Here is a 22,236-nt window from a genome sequence, read left to right on the forward strand (position 1 = left end):
AGGCCTATTTGGCCTTAAAGTGCATGAAAACGTTGGTTGCACTTCTGACTTTTTGGCCTTAAGTGTATCTGAAGTGTAATTTTTTACTTCAGACTTATTTGCCTTAAGTATAGGAAAATGTTCGTTGCACTTCAGACCTTTTGGCCTTAAGTGCATCTGAAGTACAATTTTTCAGTTCAGACTTATTAGCATTAAGTGCATGAAACCATTGGTTGTACTTTAGACCCATTTGGCCTTAAGTGCATATGAATTGCAATTTTTCACTTCAGACTTATTGGCCTTAAGTGTAGAAAAACGTTTGTTGTACTTCAGACCTTTGGCTTTAAGTACATCTGAAGTGTAATTTTTTCACTTCAGACTTATTGGCCTTAAATACATGAAATCACTAGTTGCACTTTAGAACTATTTGACCTTAAGTGCATCTCAATTGCAATTTATTTTTACTTCAAACTAATTATTTTTTAACTTCAGACCCGATAAGTCTGGAGTTGATCTTAAAGTGGGTACGCTTGCAATTCTTTTTGCAAAGTGGGTATAAGTTCAATTGTACCCCAAAACCGAATATAGATACAAAATTTCACATGGATTGATTTGGAGGATCATGAAAACATGGGCTAAGCTTTTATGAGATATGTTATTCGACGAAGTTATTCAGGAAAACAAAAATGTTACTCCATCAAGTTATTCAAAAAGTAATTAAGGATAAAGTTATTGTTTTAATTTTGATAAAGAAAGAAAGAGTTATATAGGGGAAAAAAAGAGAGGGTTGCGTTATCTTTATCACCTCCTCAAGATAGTGATTTCATGACTCTTGTAGGTAGTAAATTAATGGGATACAACAAGTTTGTTATAATTTGTCTTGAAATGTGTGATTTGAAGTGATGAGTTCAAATAGTGTTTCATCTTGTTTTTTTTTTTTTAATTTGTTCCAAAAAAAAATCGATTTATAATTATATTTATAAATAATTTAACTTTAACTTTTTTATTTTATTATTAAATAGCAAGTTTCAAAAATCTTTTATTCTTTATTACACCTTTTCCAATCAAATACTTCCGACATAAAATAAATGGATAGAGTAATATTTGAGAACAAATTTTATCCTTTCAGAACAATTATATCGTATAATAAGAAAGTAAATTTAACTTTCAATTACATAGGTAGTATATTAGCATTGTATCCATTTTTTCTTATCTAAAATATCCTTGCATTTGTGCTGCCTATGCATTAGCTATGGGCGCACTTTGGTAATTTTAATTAAAACCCAGCTAATTCCTCATCATCTCCCCTCTTCTTCCCTTGTTCTTTCTTGGGCAAAATATAAAACTAGCCAGTCAGCTATTTCAATTCTATTTGCTAACCGAAAAATATATTTTTGTATACAATACATACATATACAACAAAAATATATTTTAGCGGTTATTATTTTTTTGAGTGGCTAAAAATATACATTTCTCTTTTTTTCCTTTGTTCTAGATTGCCATGGATGGTAAATCCAAACTATGGGTGTTAAGGGGCCGGGCCGGGCTAGAGGAAAAGGGAACCGATCGGTTTCGGTACCGGTCTGGTTACCGGTTATAATATACTCGGTTTACCAGTTCCGGGCTTAACCGGTGCTAAATTAAACCGGAACGGTTCCAGGCCTAATGGGACGGGCAGGGCCGGTCTTATTTAATTTTTTTATTTTGTATTTTGTGTAACAATCGTAATTTATAAAAATACTAAAAACTAACGTATAAAAAGAATGTTTGAATAAATTTCAAAGGCTTTAAAAGCCTTATATTGGAAATTTTGAATAAAAAGTTAAAAACTTCAAAGGCTTTAAAAGCCCTTTGTTTGAAAAATTCATTACGAATTTAAGATAATACAATGAACATGACAAACAAATATAACTTATAATTTGCAAGTTCTTTTTTAATTTAAACTTGTAAATTAAAGTTTACATTTTACAACAACTAAATCAAAGAAGAAAAAATTAAATTCAAATTTAAATTATTAAATATAATCTTCAAGCTTCAAAAGTTTTGCATTGCCCTAGTAAGTTCTTCATAATTAATATGAACTTCTTGGCCATCTGCTAGAGTGTTGAAATTTGAATTTGAAAATTTAAATTAAGTGGCTACATGAAATTATTTAATAAGACCAATATATAAGGATCAAACTTCAAAGGCTTTCATTTCATATTTTTATTGCATAATAATACTTCAAATTAACTTGTCTAATAAACTAGCGCATTAAGCTTAAATAAGTCTAATAAATTCAAAATAACACAAATTGTCTCAAATCAACTTAAATACGAATTCCCGGAGGACGCTCAAGACAACCCTTGATATGCCTCCTTAAACCAGTTGTGCCCTCCCACTTTCGACGAACATTAAAGACCCGACTACAGTTCTTGCACTCTACTTTGCGAACTTCTTCATTTTTTTCTACCACCTCGAAGTGTTCATAAACATGTTAGCGCACTCTAGAAGCACGAGGCATGATTTAACCTGAATTAAAAATTTGGGTTTGAGAATTGAGAGATGATTGAAGAAATGAAAAAGAGGGTGAGTCTATTTATAGTTTTTTAAAGGGCTAAATTAGTAAAGAATAAAAGTATTATTTTTGAAAAATAAATACCCAAAAGGGGCTATTCTTGACAAGACCTTACTGGGTTGGATCGGTCCTGTTACTCGATAGTGAAATCTTCCTTGTCATAGGCCGGTTCACATCCAAACCCAGCCATGCCAGCTTCATTACCACCGGGTCGGTCTAAAATTGGTCAGAGCCAATCCAGAACTGGGCCAGCCTGGCCCGTTTGAAAGGTTTAATCCAAATCAAATGACAGAAAATTTTAGAGTTTCACCCACATCTCCGATTAACATTTGACCGTCCACGAATTCAATCTTAACCCCCAATTTGGATAAGATTGGGTTGGAATTTTTTGAGCTCATTTAAAACTGAGGCTTATAAGCCCGACCCAAGTCAGCCCATTAGACCTTAGGATTGATCAGGGATGGGCCTAGGTAGGCCCCTAGGCTAAAATTTAAATTAAAGTCTAATTTAAATATTTAATATTTGAAAAAAGTAAAAATATGAAATACTATTAACTAAAATCCTCATTCTCCAACTCTATATTGCCCATTTTCCCTTGACATGCATGTAGTATGACAAGATTAATTTTTTTTTTGCTTAATTAATAACGAACTAGGATTTTAAAAAAAATATATATTATCATTAATTAGTTTGGATTACTATAATATATTATGCTCTTCAGTATAGGAAAAGATCAATTTTCAAAACCCAATAAAATTTGACAACACTAGCAAATATTATGAATTATTGAGTATGATGATGAAATCAGCAAATGATCTTAAACCTAAATTAAAAGAACTCATTATATAAATTTATTGAAGTAATTCCTGAACCTGAGGAAGTTGATAAGAAAAGTATTAAAATATTTATATGAAGTAAAAAAAAAAGAGATAGAGATATAAAGAGTTTATATTTCAATTATGAGATTCCTTATCAAATATTAAAAAATTTGTACGGATCTAAGCAAACAAAAGAATTTCACATGATTAGGCGAATATTTCATGCAAAAATCCTTAAATATTTGAAGGGAAAAAGTTGAATAAAAAAATGAAGGGTCGACCCGGCCTAGCTTGTTGTTCTGGGTTGGGCTGGCCATTTTGAGGCTCATTCAAATAGCGGACCGACACATCCTAGTCACCATATTGAAAAGGTCGTGAGGTATGGGCCGGGCTGAGCTGGCCCGATTTTATAGCTTTAGTGCTGGCATTAAATAATAAGGATATTTTAGGAAAAATAAAAGTGAATATAATATGTTAGGCCCCGCACTCCTTATTCACCCGTGAAGTTAAATGGTTTACAAATTTAGCCTTTAGCTCAACCAATGAGTCGATGCCACGCTAACCGACAAGAGGGTGATTACATTTTATTAGGCTTGCACTAGTTGTCCCACCGGGTGCTGTGGCTGGGGCCACATGTTTTACATGTGGAGGCGGTGGAGTTTTCTAGGTTTGATATAAAAAGGCAGTGCAACTCTTTTCCCTTTCATTCTAGAAAATATTGCTAGCTTTAGCTCACCCAAATTGCTCTCAAGCCTTCCTAAATGGATATGGCTAGAATCAAAGACGAACTTGGTGAAAAAAAAATTAGGAAAAGGGGCTCATGATCATCACGGTACCATCTACATTCTTGTGATACTTATTTTGGAGATTTTTTTGGAAATCCAGATAATCACCATAGAAGTAGGAAGTTCAGGGAGTGTAGGTAATTCTTCAAACAAGGTATATAAGGTAACATTCTTTCTTTGCATGACTTGACGTAAGATTCTCATTCTGAATGATTTCTATGTTATTAGACTGAATTGTCCTAAACCTTTCTTGATAACGTTGTTCTTGTTCTTGTACATTCTTTTCCAATGGAATTTCTTTCACGCTCGATATGTTCCTAGATAGTATCTTAGGGTTGAAAAAATGTGAATTCATTCTGAGTTTGATCTTGATGTATCCTGAAATTGATCTTGCATTACACTTATATAAAAATATATATATATATATATATATATATATATATATATATATATATATATATATATATATATATATATATATATATATATATAATATGTGATGTGAGGCTACCGAGTCCTGTTGAGACCGAGTACGACTGAGTCCTCTATGAGGCCGGGTATGGAGTAACGTGATATGAGATATTATCGATCCCTTATATGGCCGTTACGATCGAGTCCTCTTGAGGCCGGTTGCATCGAGTTCTGTTAAGACCGAGTACAACTGAGACCTCCTGAGGCCTGGTAAAATGTGATGAAAGCATGAGATTTTACCGAATCCTCTATCAGGACAGTTACGATATGAGATGACATGCCCCAAAGAGCAGCTGAATAATATTATATTTTATTTTATGCACAGTCCAATGAGTGGCTTAACCTTTATACAACTTGCATGCATTCATGATTTATGGTTATTACATTACACGCCCCTGGTGGCTTGTCTTTGATATTTAGGTTAAACTTGTGTATTCATATCTCTTATGTTATACCTCTGGTTTACATACGTTATCTGTCTTACATACTCGGTACATCTTCCGTACTGACACCCCTTTCTTATGGTTGTTGTGTCCAAGCCCAAAGGTGCTGATAGATCCGGTGATGTCTCTCCTCAGCTTTTGGTTGTCACACTCTACTTCTCTGGAGTATTTGTTCAGAAGTCGATAGGTACTGAGGTGTTTATTCCGGTCATTCTAGTTACGCTGGGGTCTTATCCCGACCAAGTTGTGTGTCATGGTACACTTAGAGGCTTCCTGACTAGTGGTCAGATGTATGTAAATATTATTAGAACCCTGTTAACAATGGATGTAAATTTACGTATATATTTAATGTTAAGGTTTCTTCCATAGCCAATAATGAACATTTATAAATTCTGGTGTCATGTTGGGAGGTCTAGTTGGCCCAAATTCATGCTGAGAGATTTAAGTATGGAAGTTGGTTCGCACGGGCCTTTGGGCGTCATGTGTCAGTCGCACCTCCCGAGGTTGGGGTGTGACAAACTTGGTATCAGAGCATATCAGTCCTAGGAAGTTTGCAAGCCGAATCTGGTAGAGTCTTGTTTACGAATATGTCATGCACCATACTTATAACATGAGGCTACGAGATATTTAAGATGAATACCTTTCATTTTAATCAAGATCATGCGCTAGAGCGGAGTCGTAAGTATTTATTTCTAATCATCATCTTGTTTATGTTCATAGTAATGCCTACTACAAGACGTCCGACGATTGTTCAGAGATTAGATGATGAAGCGGGAGAGGGTACCACTCGGGTGCCATCTGCTCACATGGATCAACGTGAACCTCATGATGAGGCTGATACCCAATTTTTGGGAACAACACCACTACCCCCGGAAAGGCCTAGGGAAGCTAACGTTTCACGATTCCTCCTCTGGTTGCTCCTGAGCAGGACTTAGACATGAGAAGTGATGTGCAGTTATTGACTCGATTAGTAGCCTCGCATGCCCATCGTTAGGCTCCTGGGGTAAGCGTCTGATAATTCTGCTCTAATTATTTCATCATACGCTTCAGTTGTCAACAATTTATAGTCATTCTCTAATATAATAATAAAATGAGCATGGGGTTAACCTCGTTTATGAAACTCAACATTGCACATAAAATCATCAACTTTTCCAACGATATTTCTTTTCAGTATATCCGTCTTCAGCTTTTCTATTTTGGACCTAAATATGCGACTAATCAAATCATGTCTATTTTGTACCTCATCACTTGATGCTAAATGTTCCTCAATTTTCGGCCAAGTTGGGTTACATGTCATTGTTATAAATAGATCAAATTTTCCAAAATATTGTACTAACACAATAACGTCTATATAACGTTGACGTATATCTCTAGGCCCTCATATAAATGAATTTAGGAGAAATGTTTGTTTTCCAACATTAGAAGCATCTCGTTCACCAAGTCTTAAAAGGTCAAGAAGACCTTTTAACATATCCATTCTGAACAAATCTTGAATGAAGAAAGCAAAATCCAATCTTTGAGCCTCCAATTTTATATATTTATCAACCGAATACTGTTGAAATAATCTCCCTGTATGTAGAAGTTCATCTTCGTCATCGTTTCTCATCTAGAGCTTATAACTGCAGTATTCACGAACTGAAACTATCTCTCTCTTTCTTTTCCCTTTTTTAATAACTTGATCTTCCATATCATGATATCCGTCAACATAGGTAATTTTTTTATATATTTGGTAATTGTTCCAAATCAGACAAAGCATGATTTCTAGACATATTTTCTGTCCCGTGAAACTTTCTAATACCACAATGCCACTCACGTTGGCCATATGGAAATAGTAAGAGATACTGTAAAGGCACTACAAGAAATCGGTGACATCTGATTCAGAACATTTGTCGGTTTTAACGACTTTTATATACTAAAAGTGGGGGATTTTACCACTTCCGTAATTAAGTTTTTAAATAAAAAAGAGTAAATTAGCAATATTTCAGGACACTAACTAATATAGTAAAATCATCATCCTCTTTGCCGTGTGCCTACAATTGAATTCCGAATACACAAATGAAGAGATGCCGTCAATCCTCAAAATCTGTTGGTAATCCATCTGACTCATTGCCTCTCTGACACTCATACTTGTCACCCTCTTTTACCTAATCTCACTAAAAGCAAAAACCCTAACCCTCAATCCTATTATTCCCAAACGAAGGAGAAACGACTGAGAGATCTAGTGTCAAATATAGGACAACAAATGTAATGCGAAGATTTTTTTGTGAACTTTTTGGCTTTTAGTTGTGAAATCTGGCCTAATTCTTTAGTTCAAGTTGATAGTTCTTGTTTGATTGAGTTCAACGAGGTTGACTATTTGAAGACATGCTTTTATAATATTTTCTCAGGTTATTTTTCCTGTTTTCCCCTTCCTCTGCCACAACACAATGAGAGATTCAGGAATTTGGCTATTGCTTGCTCGTGGAGAGTGTTAACCGTGTAAGAAGAATCTTTCTCTGTTCCAGTTATTGCTCTTGTTGAAAAGTTTATCCATCTTTAAAGTGATTTAGGCCTTGTCCCGGATGAAACTTATATTACTAATTCATTTTCCTTTGATTTGTCTTTAATACCATCTCATTATGCATAAGTTTGCTCGGTACACAGCATAGATACATCAAAGGGGATAGAACTATTTCATAATTTTATCTAGTGCGGCGTTATTATTTTTTGGAGTGCAAATGGGGTACATTTTTGTCCAAGTAATAAGCAATTAGTTAAAGTGTTAGTTATATTTTTTTCATCATTGTTCATCGGCTTTGTGTTCTAATAATCATCTTTGGATATGTGTGATGACAACAATACATCTTAAATTTTATATTTTCTATAGGGTAGAAAAGTACTTTTTGGATAAATTGCTAGTAGCAGACCATGATGAGATCTCACTATTTTGAATTGGTAATTAATATTCACTCTTTGCGTTCAGTTACTATGAGTATAAATTTAAACATGCGGTACATGAATAACACCCATATCATTTTCGTCAACCCATATTGCTACAATATCAGTAGTACTCGGTGATCCAATCCAAAGTCATATTTGAGTGCAATGTGATAGTTCTGTAAGTTCAAAATCGCAAATAAAGTTCGTAAAAATATAAAATATGAGTTATCTTTTAGTGTGTCTATCAATTCATCTATTTTATCTGAGCAAACCATTCTATTTGCAACCTCATTATCGTTATCATAAAAGTACAACTGTAAATTTTTAGGCCTTCTCTTTGTAAGATATAAATCATCTATAAAGTGATACATTTGACCTTGAACTCTAAATGTATATATACCACGATTTGTTTTTGGCTAAATCTTTGTCGTAACTAACATCAAGTGAGATAAAACCGAATATATTATTATACGTTCTAGTATATGTCTGGAAGTGCTTAGATTTTGCAGAAGATCCTTGATATAAATTTCTCAGTGTAGGTAGCATTCGATGATAAGTCAACTTAACTGTACCATTAGCACAACAAAATCCAGGAGATTCATACTGAAATTTTTTTGCCGAGCAGAATTCATAATTTGGCACTTTTTTTAACAGATGTAGAAACGTCAATGATCAAGGATGACGGGGTTATCTTTTTCAAAAATGTGTGTAACGATCCGAAATTTTCACATTCGAGATTGTGATGACGCCTAACATTTCACTTGCTAGGCAATCCAACGTTAGAATATAATTAGTCATTTTAACAAAAAATTTAAATTAATTAATAACAAGAAAACAAATGCAGAAATAAAGTCTGAAATAAAGTGAATAATCCATAATAATCACAATATTTAAATACCATCCCAGAACTGGAGTCACAAGTGCACGAGCTTCTAGAATGATACAAATAAAGGTCTGAATAAAATAAATTTGTCTGAAAGCAAACACACAGCTTAAATAGAGTAGACGGGGACTTCAGAATTGCGGACATTGTGCAGTTATACCTCAAGTCTCCTCTAGGTAGCTGAAATCCGAGCAAGTACATGGTACGCCGCTGGGACCAACTCCGAAATCTGCACAAGAAGTGCAGAGTGTAGTATAATTACAACCGACCCCATGTACTAGTAAGTGTCAAGCCTAACCTCGACGAAGTAGTGACGAGGCTAAAGCATGTTACTTACATTAACCTGTACGCAATAATAGTAATAACAACAATAATAAAAATAAATCAGGTAACTCATTTTAATAGTTTGAAGCCAACTCGGCAGTCATAACCAATTATTATTTTAATCAACTTCCGTTGCGGCGTGCAACCCGCCCCAATAATATAATTTCTCAATAAATTTCCGTTGCGGCGTGCAACCCCACTCCAACAATATAAACTTTAAATAAATCTGTTGAGGCGTGCAACCCGCTCCTCCAATATATTCATATTCAATTCTGTTGCGGCGAGCAACCCGCTCCTCCAATATATTCATATTCAATTCTGTTGCGGCGTGCAACCCGCTCCTCCAATATATTCACTTTCATTTCCGTTGCGGCGTGCAACCCGCTCCTCCAATATATTCATTTACCAATTCTTATAAAAAATATTACTCCAATAAATGCAACAATGAATGTGAAATTATAAGACAACAAGCATACCATAATTATGATTTATAAGAAATAAGTGATGACAAGTAATAATTAATTGTGAAAATTAAGAATGTAATAGACATTTTAATAATTAGTATGTTAAACGTCAAGTGGCAATTAAATCACATGAATCAAATAAGTATGTAGCAATTATAACATGGATTCAAGGCATGATATTGAGCAAAGAACACGAGAGAAACAATTAATATAATAATTAATTCATGATTTAAAACGATTTATGATTTTTCAAGTAATTATGCAAACAATTAATTTGACGACGTATAAACACTCGTCACCTCGCCTATACGTCGTTCACATGCATTTTACATAACAAATAATTTAAGGGTTCTATTCCCTCAAGTTAAGGTTAACCACGACACTTACCTCGCTTTGCAACCAAATTCAAGAATCCAATAAACCTTTGCCTCACGAATTCGTGTCCGAAATCCTCAAATCTAGTCATAAACAATTCAATATACTCAATACAAATCGTAGGAATTAATTCCATATGAATTTACTAATTTTTTGGATTAAAATATGAAATTCATTTTAAAAATCGACAGTGGGGCCCACATCTAGAATCCCGAAAAAACTCGCGAAATCTGAACACCCGTTCTGATACGAGTTCAACCATACAAAAATTATCGAATTCCGACATCAGATTGGCTTTCAAATCCTCAAATAAAGTTTTGTTTGAAGATTTCTATCATTTTCAATCCAATCTTTACCCATTTGAACTCAACAACCTTCCCATAACCTTATTGGTACAAGCATGTATAACTAATACTCTTACATGCAAGAATCATACTCACAATCACCCATCTTTACCCTAACTCGAAATTGAAGAATAGGGGTTAGAACCTTACCTTTTGGTGTGAAGATCTTGTGATAATTCCTTGTTGGATTTCAAAGCTTGAACAAGATTTTTGATGAACAAAGCACTTGAGCTTCTTCCTATCTCTAAAACACTCTCACTTTTCTCTAAAATCATCAGATAATTATCCCAAAATAAGCCCCTAAAGCCTATTTATTAAAATGGGCCCGGGTTATGAAAATAGGAAAATTAACCCTTCGAAATCGGATCTGCGGTCGCATAATGGACCGCATAATGGATATGCGGGTCACACAATGATCACAAAAATCGGTGCCCAAAACTGGTCTGTTCTTGTCCATTCTACGATCAGTTTGCGGCCGCAAAAGTAGTTTCGCGATCGCATAACTATTCTGCGATCGCAGAATTGGTCGCAAAATCGCATTTTTTCAGCCTTTGATAATTTGGTCATAACTTCTTGTAGTAGTGTCCAAATGACGAACGGTTTGAAGAGTTAGAAACTATACCCGAAGACCTTTCATTTGATAGGTAGATCATCACATAATTCCTTATATATAGTATATATACTCGTTCAAAGTTTGATCTTGTGCGTACCCATTTGAAACTTTAGTCTATTATAAAATTTTCCAACTTGACTTAGACTTAGGCCTCTCCTTAGACCTCACATCACTTATAATATGCCTCGTACACTTGTTATCATATCCAATTGGTATCCATAATATTAATAGTCCTCAAATGAGAAGTAGAGTCCGCCCCCAAACACATAACATAACTTATCTCTTCTTTCACCCATTTCAATTTCCCGAATTTTTACCAACTCCCAAAATTTCCAAAAATTTCGCTAGAATTTCCTTTGTCTGGGCCTATCCACCTGTCAGAGAATCCCAGAAACCAATCCTAACAACACATACATAGTCCAATCAACGTAACACAACATGAAAACAATACTGGCAGTGGCATCATAAGCAATATATTACTTTAAAAGGAACACCATTAACATCAATTATTCAGGTGATACATAACTAATAGCAGAAAAGCTCTCAACATCTTTATAGAACACAAAAATGAACGTTTAAATTAAAGATGACATTTTTAGATTATCACAACATGAAAAAGGTAAAACACATTTTTCTCTTTGTGAAGCATATGAGGTGGCATAAAAACTTCATGTTCAGTGATTGCTGCAGGAAACAAATGTTAATAAACATAAAGATCACATGGCCTAACTGTTTCGCATACATCGTGTATATATATGTAGCGACGTAGCTAGGAATTTCGCCAAGGATGTTCAAATTTTAAATAAGTCAATAATTTTTTTTTCCGATGAATGATGTATCAAATTTTTTTAATCAAACTACATAACATTTAGCTAAACAGTAAAAAACACTATTAATAGAACTATAGCTTTATAAATCGAAACTAAGAACAAAAAATTAACAATAAAAATTTTACTAGTAAAAGTAAGCAGAAAACCAAAGGAAAGAGAGTCGGGGAAATTTGTAGTTTGTAGAGAGCTTTTGTTGAAGAAAGTTTTATAGAAATTGACTTTTAAATTATAAAATTTATTAAGAAGTAACTTTAGTTAAAAAACTACTTTTAAAATTAGTTGTTTATTTCTACATAAATTTTAAGTTTTAACTAAGAATTATTTTATTAGGATTTATCAATCCAATAGAGCACAAATGATGGTCTCCATTTAATTTTGGCAAATAAAATAAGCATAACTTTGAACCCGAGAACAACACGTCACTTTAAACACTCTGAACCCCTGAACTACCTCACTCAACTATATTAAGGGTGTTCAAAATATAATATACAATCATATAAAATAGTATTTAACTTATATACGAAGGGTGTGCGCTTGACCACCCTTGATATAGGGTGGCTACACCATTGTGTGTGCGCACATATATATATATATATATATATATATATATATATATATATATATATATATATATTATTTGTTTGTGTCGTTTAGTTTTGGCAGAACATAAAGATGGGAGAAGTGAACCTTACTAAACTTAAAATTTTGTTTCTGCAATCGTAAAGGTATGTGGGGTTTAAAGGAAGTAAGAATCGTCTCTACCAATATACCATCAAAGAATGTTTTAAGCAGCTGATTTAGGAGATCAAATTGCAGTCCATTCTCCTATCCAAACTCTAAGCTAATTTCGAAGCTCAATAGCTACTTAGCCTTGTGTCTATAAAGGAAAACTAATAGCATTCATCTCACTAAAGAAGCATCAGGAGCAGCCACCTTTACAAATTTGAGCACACCTCACATCGACCATTTACATAGTTCGTCTTGAATATGTTGATTGGCTAATGACACCAGGTGATTTAAATCCCCGCGTTGTCTTACCAGCATCAACTTCCATATTTGCTCCATGTCTTATTGAAAGAAGTGCTATCTGTCAAACGAAGTTCAACATCTAAAGGTTCCTTATGTCCTACTCTAAACTATAGTAGTAAAAATTATTGACTAATTAATACCGGAAGCACCAATTAGGAAAAGTTCAATGGCAAAAAGCAATAGTGTAGTACCAGCAACAAATTGGTAGTTACAACGATGAACTTAATAACACTTACATACCTGTGATTCTCTATTTGTTTCCTGCAGTTATACGCGGGTTCATGAATATGTGTCATCTTGACCAACAAATGTTAGGCTGGAAGGGTGCTGGACTTCCAGTTATTAATCTGAGTGAAAAGGTTTCATCAAATAGGCACTACCAATTAAATCAAGCTCTAAGTTCATGATGCATCTAGAGTATAATAACATTGGAAGCACTGTCAAATTTTGTAGACATATGTAATAAGCTCGGATAATCAAAATGCTTTTTAACTGATGAACCTTACAGAAAATCATTGAATACTATGATGTAAATAGATAAGTAGAAAAGTTAAAAGACTTCTCTAGGTAACATGGATAAAAAACAATCAAACTTTAATTTCAGAGCCATAATCACAATTTATCTATAAATCCTTATTTAATTGGATCAGAGATGTTGCACTCTTTGAAGAGGGACAAACAAGGTTTAGAAAATTGTCCATCGAAATGTATATATATCATAGTGTTTAGAAAAGGATGGAGGGTTTAGAAACAACATCCGAGAAAGCATCCAGTATATTTTATTCGCAATTTATGAAACATGTCTGCATCATGAAGTACAAATACAACGGTTGCTAAACTATGAAACATAATACTCAATATCTCAGTCTAAATTCAGTGGCACATATATTAATTGTAAATACTGCTATACATTGTTAGTGTAACCACACTTCTATGAAATAATAAGAAATATTTTCATTAAATGTATAAACACAACTGATGTATTCTGAGGGTCTCTCTGAAGCAGCATCTCTACATCCACAAGGTATGGGTAAGGTTAGCGTATATACTACCCTCCCCAGACCCCATACTATGAGAATATATTGTTATTATTGTATAATGCAGATCATAAGATATTCTTTCCCTGGGAAGACTAATATGCCATATTGTTCATATTTTTACTTATGTCGTGGACAATAGATGCAACAATATAAACATGAGAAGTTTCAAGTTTACCAAAATTCTTTTGGCAGTAGATAAAAAATAAAACTCAATTTTCAGGAGTGAAGTAATTAGCTCAATTCTAATAATTACCAAGAAATTATATACTTTTGAACCCAGCCCCTGACAAAGAGCTGAATTGATGTTCTTTCCCTTCTTGTGTCTGCTATCAAACTGTAGATGGTATAATGGACTCAATTAAAGCAGTGTGTTTCCACCCTTCGTCCACAAAAGATTGTCCTCAATCATAGAAGAATCATTTTATTCTTCTTCTAATTTTTTTGCTCTATAACTTAACCCATCACAAATGCTCAAAAGAGCCAATGTTCTCTTTGTCAATCTCAAAAGCTCTAAACTACAAAATGTTAGCAAGTTGTGAGGTAGAAAAAATAACAATTATTGTTATAAAAGAGAGGATACATTTGGCAAGTACCTTATAATGGTGAACCAGTTGTGACTTTTTCAGTTTTAGTGTGGGCATAACTAAATCTCTTGCAATCGCAAAGAGATTTAGCTCCATATGCATAGTGCGTCATATTTCAAAGAAATAACGCTATGCAAGTATTTTTCAAATCAGATGGAAACTTATAATGGAGGAAATTAAAATTGGTAATATTAATACTTGATATTTCCTGGCAATGGTGTTGAGTTCATCTAAAATGTAGTTCCTTACCTTCGAGTTCTTGCATAAAGATGAAATCTCCAGCTTCTTGATTACTTTAGGCCAAATATTCAATTCTTCTAGAACTACCATGGCCAGCTAAAAAGATTTCAAGCTGATTCGTTATACTCAAATCAGTAAACTAAATGTTGTGTTAAAAGGAAGATGTAAGATTATCAGTGTCATATAAACATCTAATAACTTTTTGATCACATGTGGGATTCAATGTTCTTTGTGGAGAGTATAACGACAGAATTGATATCACCATGATATATAGGAGGCTCAATCATCTTATGCAAAAAAATATAACCTCCTTGATATATCAGTAGAAATATCCGGTGAGTAGCCACATTTATAGGATGTTGTTCACTTCTGAATTTGTTCAACATCAGCTTTATTTTTCCAAAAGGAAAAAACAACTGAACTGTTACACACCAATCTAAAACATGACAACTAATTATTAATGAAAAGCCATGTTAAGAGTGTTAAGATAAGAAAATATGGTCAATAAGATGCATCTGAAATTATCTATCTACTTGGAGCCAAATTATCATATTTCATATCAGCTGGTATCAAGCATATTCGACAAATATAACCTGGAACGACCTTCTTTCATCCATCACAATTGGTAAGTGATTCAAGATCTTTGTTACAATAGTGATGTTTTGACCCTCTAGTTAACAGAAAGGAAAATATCCATTCTTCTTAAGTCCTTGAATAGATATCAGTTATCCAAAGTGAATTAACACTTCACTTGATAGAGAAAAACACATAGCTCTTCTTTTATAGATGATTTTCTTGTATCTTGGTAATTTGCCAAGAATAAGTGAATCCACTAAAGCATTGGAAATAATTTTCAGCACTCCAAATGCATTATTTTATTATCAGACAGCCTTGTGTCTGCTCGTATCAAGAACAAAGGTAAAACTTTAAACAAAATGGTCAGTCTACTGAGCAACAACCATTTCATCTTTTTATTTTACACCAATTCTGCATCCCAGATTTCTTTTGCAGTTTACATCATAAACAATTACCAATTATCCAATTATCTCATCAAAATAATATGGTAGTAAGTCGTTGATTCAATGCAATCAAATTTTAAGACTTCGAATCTAACCATGTATTGGAGCCTCACCTCGGAGGAGCACGACCACTTGAGAAACAATATTCTAAGAAGCAGAACGCTTGGCCTCTATGTTGGCCAAGCTTTTCAGAAAGTGCTTTTAAGTATCAAATTACGAATAGGGACATAAATAAATTTACTTAATAGTTAATATTATAAATAAATAAATAATCTTAAAAATTTGTTATTACAGGCAATAATTAAATTTTTTCATTTCATTTAAGTAAAATATGAAAATAAAATTTAAAAGTACTTAATTCTTTTAATATAAGTTAAATATATTAAAAATCATTCAACAAATATAAAAACATTCACACCTAAAGTCACTGTATATTATAAAGCTATCCTAAAAATAATAAGAAATATTTATACATTAATATCCTAAGTATTAGGTTTAACAGTTATTTTGGTATATACTATATTTTGTTAAGGATATTTTTGGTAAGAAGAAGAGTCAAAACTGCTTCTGTTTTTGGGAAGAAGTTACTTTTTTCCGCTTCTCAGAAATTCTGCTTCTTCCAAAAAGCACTTCTTTTCCCCAAAAAAGCTTGGCCAAACACCTCAAGTTAGGGAAAAAAGTGCTTTTGAGAAAAAAAAATAAAAATATTTTTGGCCTCCTGAGAAGCTTGGTCAAACAGGCTATAAGACTCCTAACCTAATTAGCCAAGAGAAGAGAAAAAAATTAGATTTAATTTTCTTTGAGATGAACTCTATTCCAATTAGAATAAGAGTAAACGCCCAAGCAAACTTAGGTTTAAAAAAAGATACGACCGCTTAATGAATATCTCGATTCTCGACTCCAATACAATGAGGGTTCGTTTGATAGGGCGTATAAGAATAATGCTAAATAAGATGTATTAGTAATGCAGGAATTAGTAATACATGAGTTAGTAATGCAAGCATTAGTTATACGGAGATTATTTCTTATGCATTATTTGGTGTGATGTATTAAAAATTAAAATGCATTGCATAATTTTTAAGAAATTTAATTGTTTACAAAAATGCCCTCCATATTCTTTAACTTAAGGGACTTTAAGGATAATTTTGTCTTTAACCATATTAATGCATGCATTAATAGCCTTTGTATTGCTAATGCCATAATTTTCTATGCATTAGCTATACATAGGATAATACCAAATAAAGTGTATAACTAATGCTTGTATTAGTTATACATAAGTTGAAAATGTGTACCAAACAAAACATTACTAATACACAAAGCTAATGCATGCATTATTTTTTCTAACACACTCTCTACCTTTGACTGTTTTACCTTCTTGATAACAACACACCCGCTTGGGCTAACCAGTAAATATAAAATTCTAATATTGCTTCATTTTTTACAAGTAGCATAAAATTCTAACATTGCTGAATGCTATCAATAAGTATTCTACCATTTGTATAAAATTTATTCAAAAATTTCCCCCAATTCACAGGGATGTACAAACTTTACATCGTTGAAGGCAGTTCTAATTTACTCGTAACAGCAAAAGAGAACAAAAGAAGTTCTTACCAAATAGTTAAGTTGTTTCAAGCATATCATCGAATACCTTAGGCTCATCAGCCTTAATAATTCATATGAAGCAAAGACTGAAAAGTAAGAATAAAATAAAAGAAGAGAAGAAGCCATTAAATGGACTTGTCACAAACTTTAAAATATATCTACAGAAAAAGAACACCACGAAAGTATGTTTACGAATACATCGATACTGTCAATAACAAAAAAATTGTAAGTAGCAAAGACCTAATCTTCCAACAACAAGCTTAATTATATTCCAGATTTTTGCATAGACATTTCGATTCAGTAATTACTTGGTGCCAAAGGTTGAAAAGACATAGACGATCAGTAATCCAAAATAATATACAATTACATGCACCAGTCATCTATTTTCAACCATGCATGTTCAGATCAGTGAAAGACAAGATAAAGTTAAAGCAAAAAATGGACAAACTTTCAAAGGAATACAGAAGTGAAAGGCAGAAATCACTGAAAGAAATGAATAAAACAAGGAAAACATATCAGATGTAACGAATGAATTAGAGATTAAAAAATAAAATCAGAGAATCCAGAAAACTGAAACAAAACTGAACAACAATGTAAAAGCAAAGGGGGGAAGAACTCGCCAAAAAGTAGATACACAAAAGTGGGAGAAGAATGGCGGAGAGAGAAATGAATAGTAAGCCAAATGAATGTTGGTCTCATCAAAAGAAGCATCTGAAAACATATCGATATTGTGGAAAGATAAATGCAGCCCACGTGGGTCTCCATATAAAAGAGCCACGCAATCTATTGAATACCCACATTTTATCTTTTATTAACATAAATACCCTTCGTCGTACGAAGGGACACTTATTATATAGTTAAAGTTAATATATATATATATATATATATATATATATATATATATATATAAAAAAATTAGGCAGTTAGTGAGTTTAATATTCTAACCTGTTTTTGACATAGAACAAGAGGTTCCAATAACGAAATTACCTTGCATTACATATGCTGGTTTAACAAGATTGACAGAAGTTTTATTTCGCGAGAAGACGATTACTTGTCTCTCTTATTTTAAAATGCAACAACAATAATAACAACCCAGTAAAATCTCATTAATGGAGTATGGAGAGGATATTGTGTACGCAGACCTTACCCTTACCCCGAAGGAGTAGAGAGGTTGTTTTCGAAAGACTCTCGGCTCAAAAAAACAAAAAGACAAAAGAACAAAAATGAGATAATATTAGTATCACAACAGCAATCATAGAAAAATTAGGAACATCATGAAATCCAGAAGAAAGATGCAAAGCAAAGGGAGACAATATTAATATCACCACAACAATCATAAGAAAAATAAAAACACCATGAAATCCAGAAGAAAGATGCAAAGTGTCACGACCCAACTGGAGGGTCATGACTAGCACCCGGGCCATACTTGCCGAGCACCAACGTACATTTTATCTAACCTTCCTTATTATCTTTAAGGGCCGACAAGATCAATATAAATAGTAGACATGGATCATGAACATCCAACAATGAAAGATAATGTCATGAACATACATAACATGGGACGACAAGACTGTCAAGAACTATATATAAGGTACGAGCTAACATGATGCCATGAAAGACTATACAACAAAAAATCCGCCGACAAGGCATTCTAAACCATACATAAGTCGACACCTGTCTATGAGCCTCTAAAGTTACATCAGTGCTACAACATTGCCGGAACAGGGCCCCGACATACCCATAATGTCAATAACAAAAATGCATACCAAGACCACGGCAAGTCCGGAGAAAGGATCTTGCCAATAACGCTGAACCGGATAGCCTACTGTGATGGGGGAGCTGCGTCTACCCGTCTATCAGGACCTGCAGCACGACATGCAGGGTCCACAAATAAAAGGACGTCAGTACGAATAAAGTACTGAGTATGTAAGGCAGAATAGCATAAGTAAGAACAATAATGTAAACAGTGATAGGGAATATACAACCTGTGACATCTGGGTACCTCTGAGGGCTACTAACATGAAATACATGATACATACATATATATATACATAAACTTTTAAAACATATGCCTTTGTGGGCATCATCATCATCATATCATACCCGGCCGTAATAGGCTCGGTAAAACGTACCCGGCCATCATAGGGCTCGGTAGAATCGTACCCGGCCACGTGGAGCTCGGTAAAACCCAACTGATCAGTGGTTGCACAATAGGTGCCATACCCGGCCAACTATAGCGTGGCTCGGTAGAGTAAAATAGATACATATATATGATGCATGCTGGACTCATTGGAATCACATTTTGAACCTTTTGGAGTGACGTAAGGTCGGTATCCTTCGTACATGTTATTAGGATTAACCCTTCATCAAGAATCTTATAAGAATAAGGAGCTACCAACAACATTGATAATATAAGAATAAGAGAAGTAACATCAATATTAATCGTTTCATAAGAAGGGCAGCAATGTAAGTACTGCTAGCTTCTAAGAGTAGAGTATCTTTGGGAGCTCGTTCATTACATTATGTACAATTGGAGTCGTGCAAAATAATGAAGGGGATAGCCTCACATACCTTGTATATACTGCCCAACCTCAAGCTATGCAAATGTCACGACTCCTTAGTCTACAATAAGACAAATGACACTATCATTTTCGTTTAAGCGTCGTAACTATTATGTATCGACCACAACCTATTTTACGATGAAATGGACAGCACCTCCCCTATTTATATGACTTCACACAAGTCAATACAATCACCAAACAGCCCAAACAACATCATTAATAATCATATTGAGCCTCCAAAACAGTCCACCAACCAACAACATTACTACCAAGCCTTTCGATATATATTTCACAAGTTCTAGCTTCAATGACTTAGCTGCAACTTGGATAATCTTAAATATCTATAGAGTAAGGGGTTCCTTACCTTTAAACAGAAAGAACAACTCCAATTTGACCTTAATGTTCCACGAAATATCCCTCAAATTCTGCCACAAGAACAAGGAAGCGAAACTAGCAATCAATTTGGGCTTTTCGGAACTAGAATTACTTTAGAAGACTTGAAATCACCTAGGGTTGATATTAAGAACTTTAAGGAGTATTTACAGAACATAAAACACTTAAAACAACCTCCAACACGAGCTGGAACAACACAAAAATCAGCAACAACAAGAAGAACAAGAAACTTACTAGCGCCACGGGATTCCCGACACTTGATTTGTGTTGTTTGCCCTTTGTTTGGGTCTTGGATCATGAGAGAACCTTGAGAGAGTGTTTTTAGGTGTCTAGGGTCTGAAGAGAATGAAAATTAATGAGTTAAAACGGGGTTAAAGGGTCTGATATATATCAATATATCTCAACCGCCTATGTGGGCCCCATAGAGAGCTGCTTGGCGCACTCTCACAAAAACGCGAATATCTCTCTATTCCGAGATCGTATCGACAAACGGTTTAATGCGTTGGAAAGTAGACTCATAGATCTTCAATTTGATAGGAAGATCACCCCATAATTCCATGTACATTGGGAGAAAACTGTAGTAACATTTGACCTAAATTTTATGTAAAATTATAAACATAAGTTGCGACAACTTTTATCGACTTTTGTTTCATAACTCTCTTGACTTCAAGACTTATGATATGGATATTATATTATTCAAATACATTAAAACATAACCTCTTGGGACAATTAATCACCTCTAGTTTTACCCGAAAATGCGGGTTACAACATCCTTGATTCGTTTCACTTCTAATACTTGTTAACCACTCTTATACACCCTTGTATCGTTTAAGACCAATAGGATTAACTTCTTATCATCTCAAAGATAATCTCTTCTTGGATTTACGTCGACTAACTTATGGAATGATCTAAGGTACGCAAATTTGGGTTGTAACATCCTCCCCCCCTTAGGAACATTCGTCCTCGAATGTAAGGGTTTATGGAGAGTCTAACTTATCGTGGATTCTGACGGAAATGTCCGGCTTAGTTTCCCCTATAAAATGGACACTAGCCAACCTTACAAGAAGTTAAACCCAACCTATGGCCTTACAATACTATACAAAGCATTATGGATATGTACATTATCTGCATATCACCATTTTGTATTAAAAAAATAGTATTCACAAGCTATTGCTTACCTCATAGAGCCGTTTCACTTTATAATACGTCTTGCTTTCCCCCGGCATCCTCGTTATCCTCACTCTGGAATAGGTAAGGGTATTTAGACTTCATCTCCTTTTCTGATTCCCATGTCATTTCTTCTATATTCTTGTTCCTCCATAATACTTTGACGGAAGCTACATCCTTTGTTCTCAGCTTGCGGACTTGTCGATCTAATATAGCCACTGGCACTTCATCATATGATAGATCCTCTGTAACTTGTACATCTTTGATAGGGACGACCCGAGAAGGGTCTCCAATACATTTCCTCAACATAGATACATGGAATACCGGGTGGACAAATTCCAATTCGGATGGCAATTCTAACTTATAAGCAACCTGTCCAATTCGTTGAAGAATTTTGTACGGCCCAATATACCGCGGACTCAACTTACCTTTCCTCCCAAAACGCATAACACCCTTCATCGGTGAGATCTTCAGGAAAACCCAATCACCAACCTCAAATTCCAGATCACGACGTCGGACATCGGAATAAGACTTTTGCCTGCTTTGTGCCGTCCTCAGTCGCTCTTGTATCACTTTCACCTTCTCAATGGCTTGGTGAATCAAATCTGGCCCATATAATTCTGTCTCACCGACTTCGAACCATCCAACTGGTGATCTACATCTCCTCCCGTACAGTGCCTCATACGGGGCCATTTTAATACTGGAATGGTAGCTATTATTGTAGGCAAATTCAATGAGTGCCAGATGGTCATCCCAATTCCCCTTGAAATCTAGAACACATGCTCGTAGCATATCT

General features: G+C 34.2%; 1 protein-coding gene and 1 long non-coding RNA gene across 6 annotated transcripts; one reads left to right on the top strand and one right to left on the bottom strand.

Annotated features, from left to right (window-relative positions):
* The first annotated feature begins 7,056 nt into the window (after positions 1–7,056).
* On the top strand, positions 7,057–7,679 carry LOC117276039 (uncharacterized). Its single transcript, XR_004506270.2, has 2 exons — positions 7,057–7,142; positions 7,441–7,679. It is a non-coding gene; the product is annotated as an uncharacterized lncRNA (long non-coding RNA).
* Positions 7,680–8,826: 1,147 nt separating this feature from the next.
* LOC104091551 (uncharacterized) lies at positions 8,827–18,694 on the bottom strand. 5 transcript variants are annotated; one of them, XM_070185741.1, is made up of 6 exons: positions 17,329–18,694; positions 14,708–14,794; positions 14,128–14,208; positions 13,075–13,181; positions 10,031–10,101; positions 8,827–9,084 (listed from the first exon to the last, which is right to left on the bottom strand). In XM_070185741.1, the coding sequence occupies exons 1-4, from the start codon at positions 17,443–17,445 to the stop codon at positions 13,146–13,148; spliced, it is 321 nt and encodes a 106-aa protein (XP_070041842.1). In that variant the 5' UTR covers positions 17,446–18,694; the 3' UTR covers positions 8,827–9,084; positions 10,031–10,101; positions 13,075–13,145. The 5 variants fall into 5 exon arrangements, 3 of the variants coding, with proteins under 3 accessions (XP_070041842.1, XP_070041841.1, XP_070041840.1); XM_070185740.1 differs by lacking the exon at positions 10,031–10,101; XM_070185739.1 differs by lacking the exons at positions 8,827–9,084; positions 10,031–10,101 and adding an exon at positions 12,479–12,892.
* Between the last annotated feature and the right edge of the window lie 3,542 nt (positions 18,695–22,236).

The sequence above is a fragment of the Nicotiana tomentosiformis genome, chromosome 9, assembly GCF_000390325.3.
Source record: "Nicotiana tomentosiformis chromosome 9, ASM39032v3, whole genome shotgun sequence".
NCBI classification, from domain to species: Eukaryota; Viridiplantae; Streptophyta; class Magnoliopsida; order Solanales; family Solanaceae; genus Nicotiana; species Nicotiana tomentosiformis.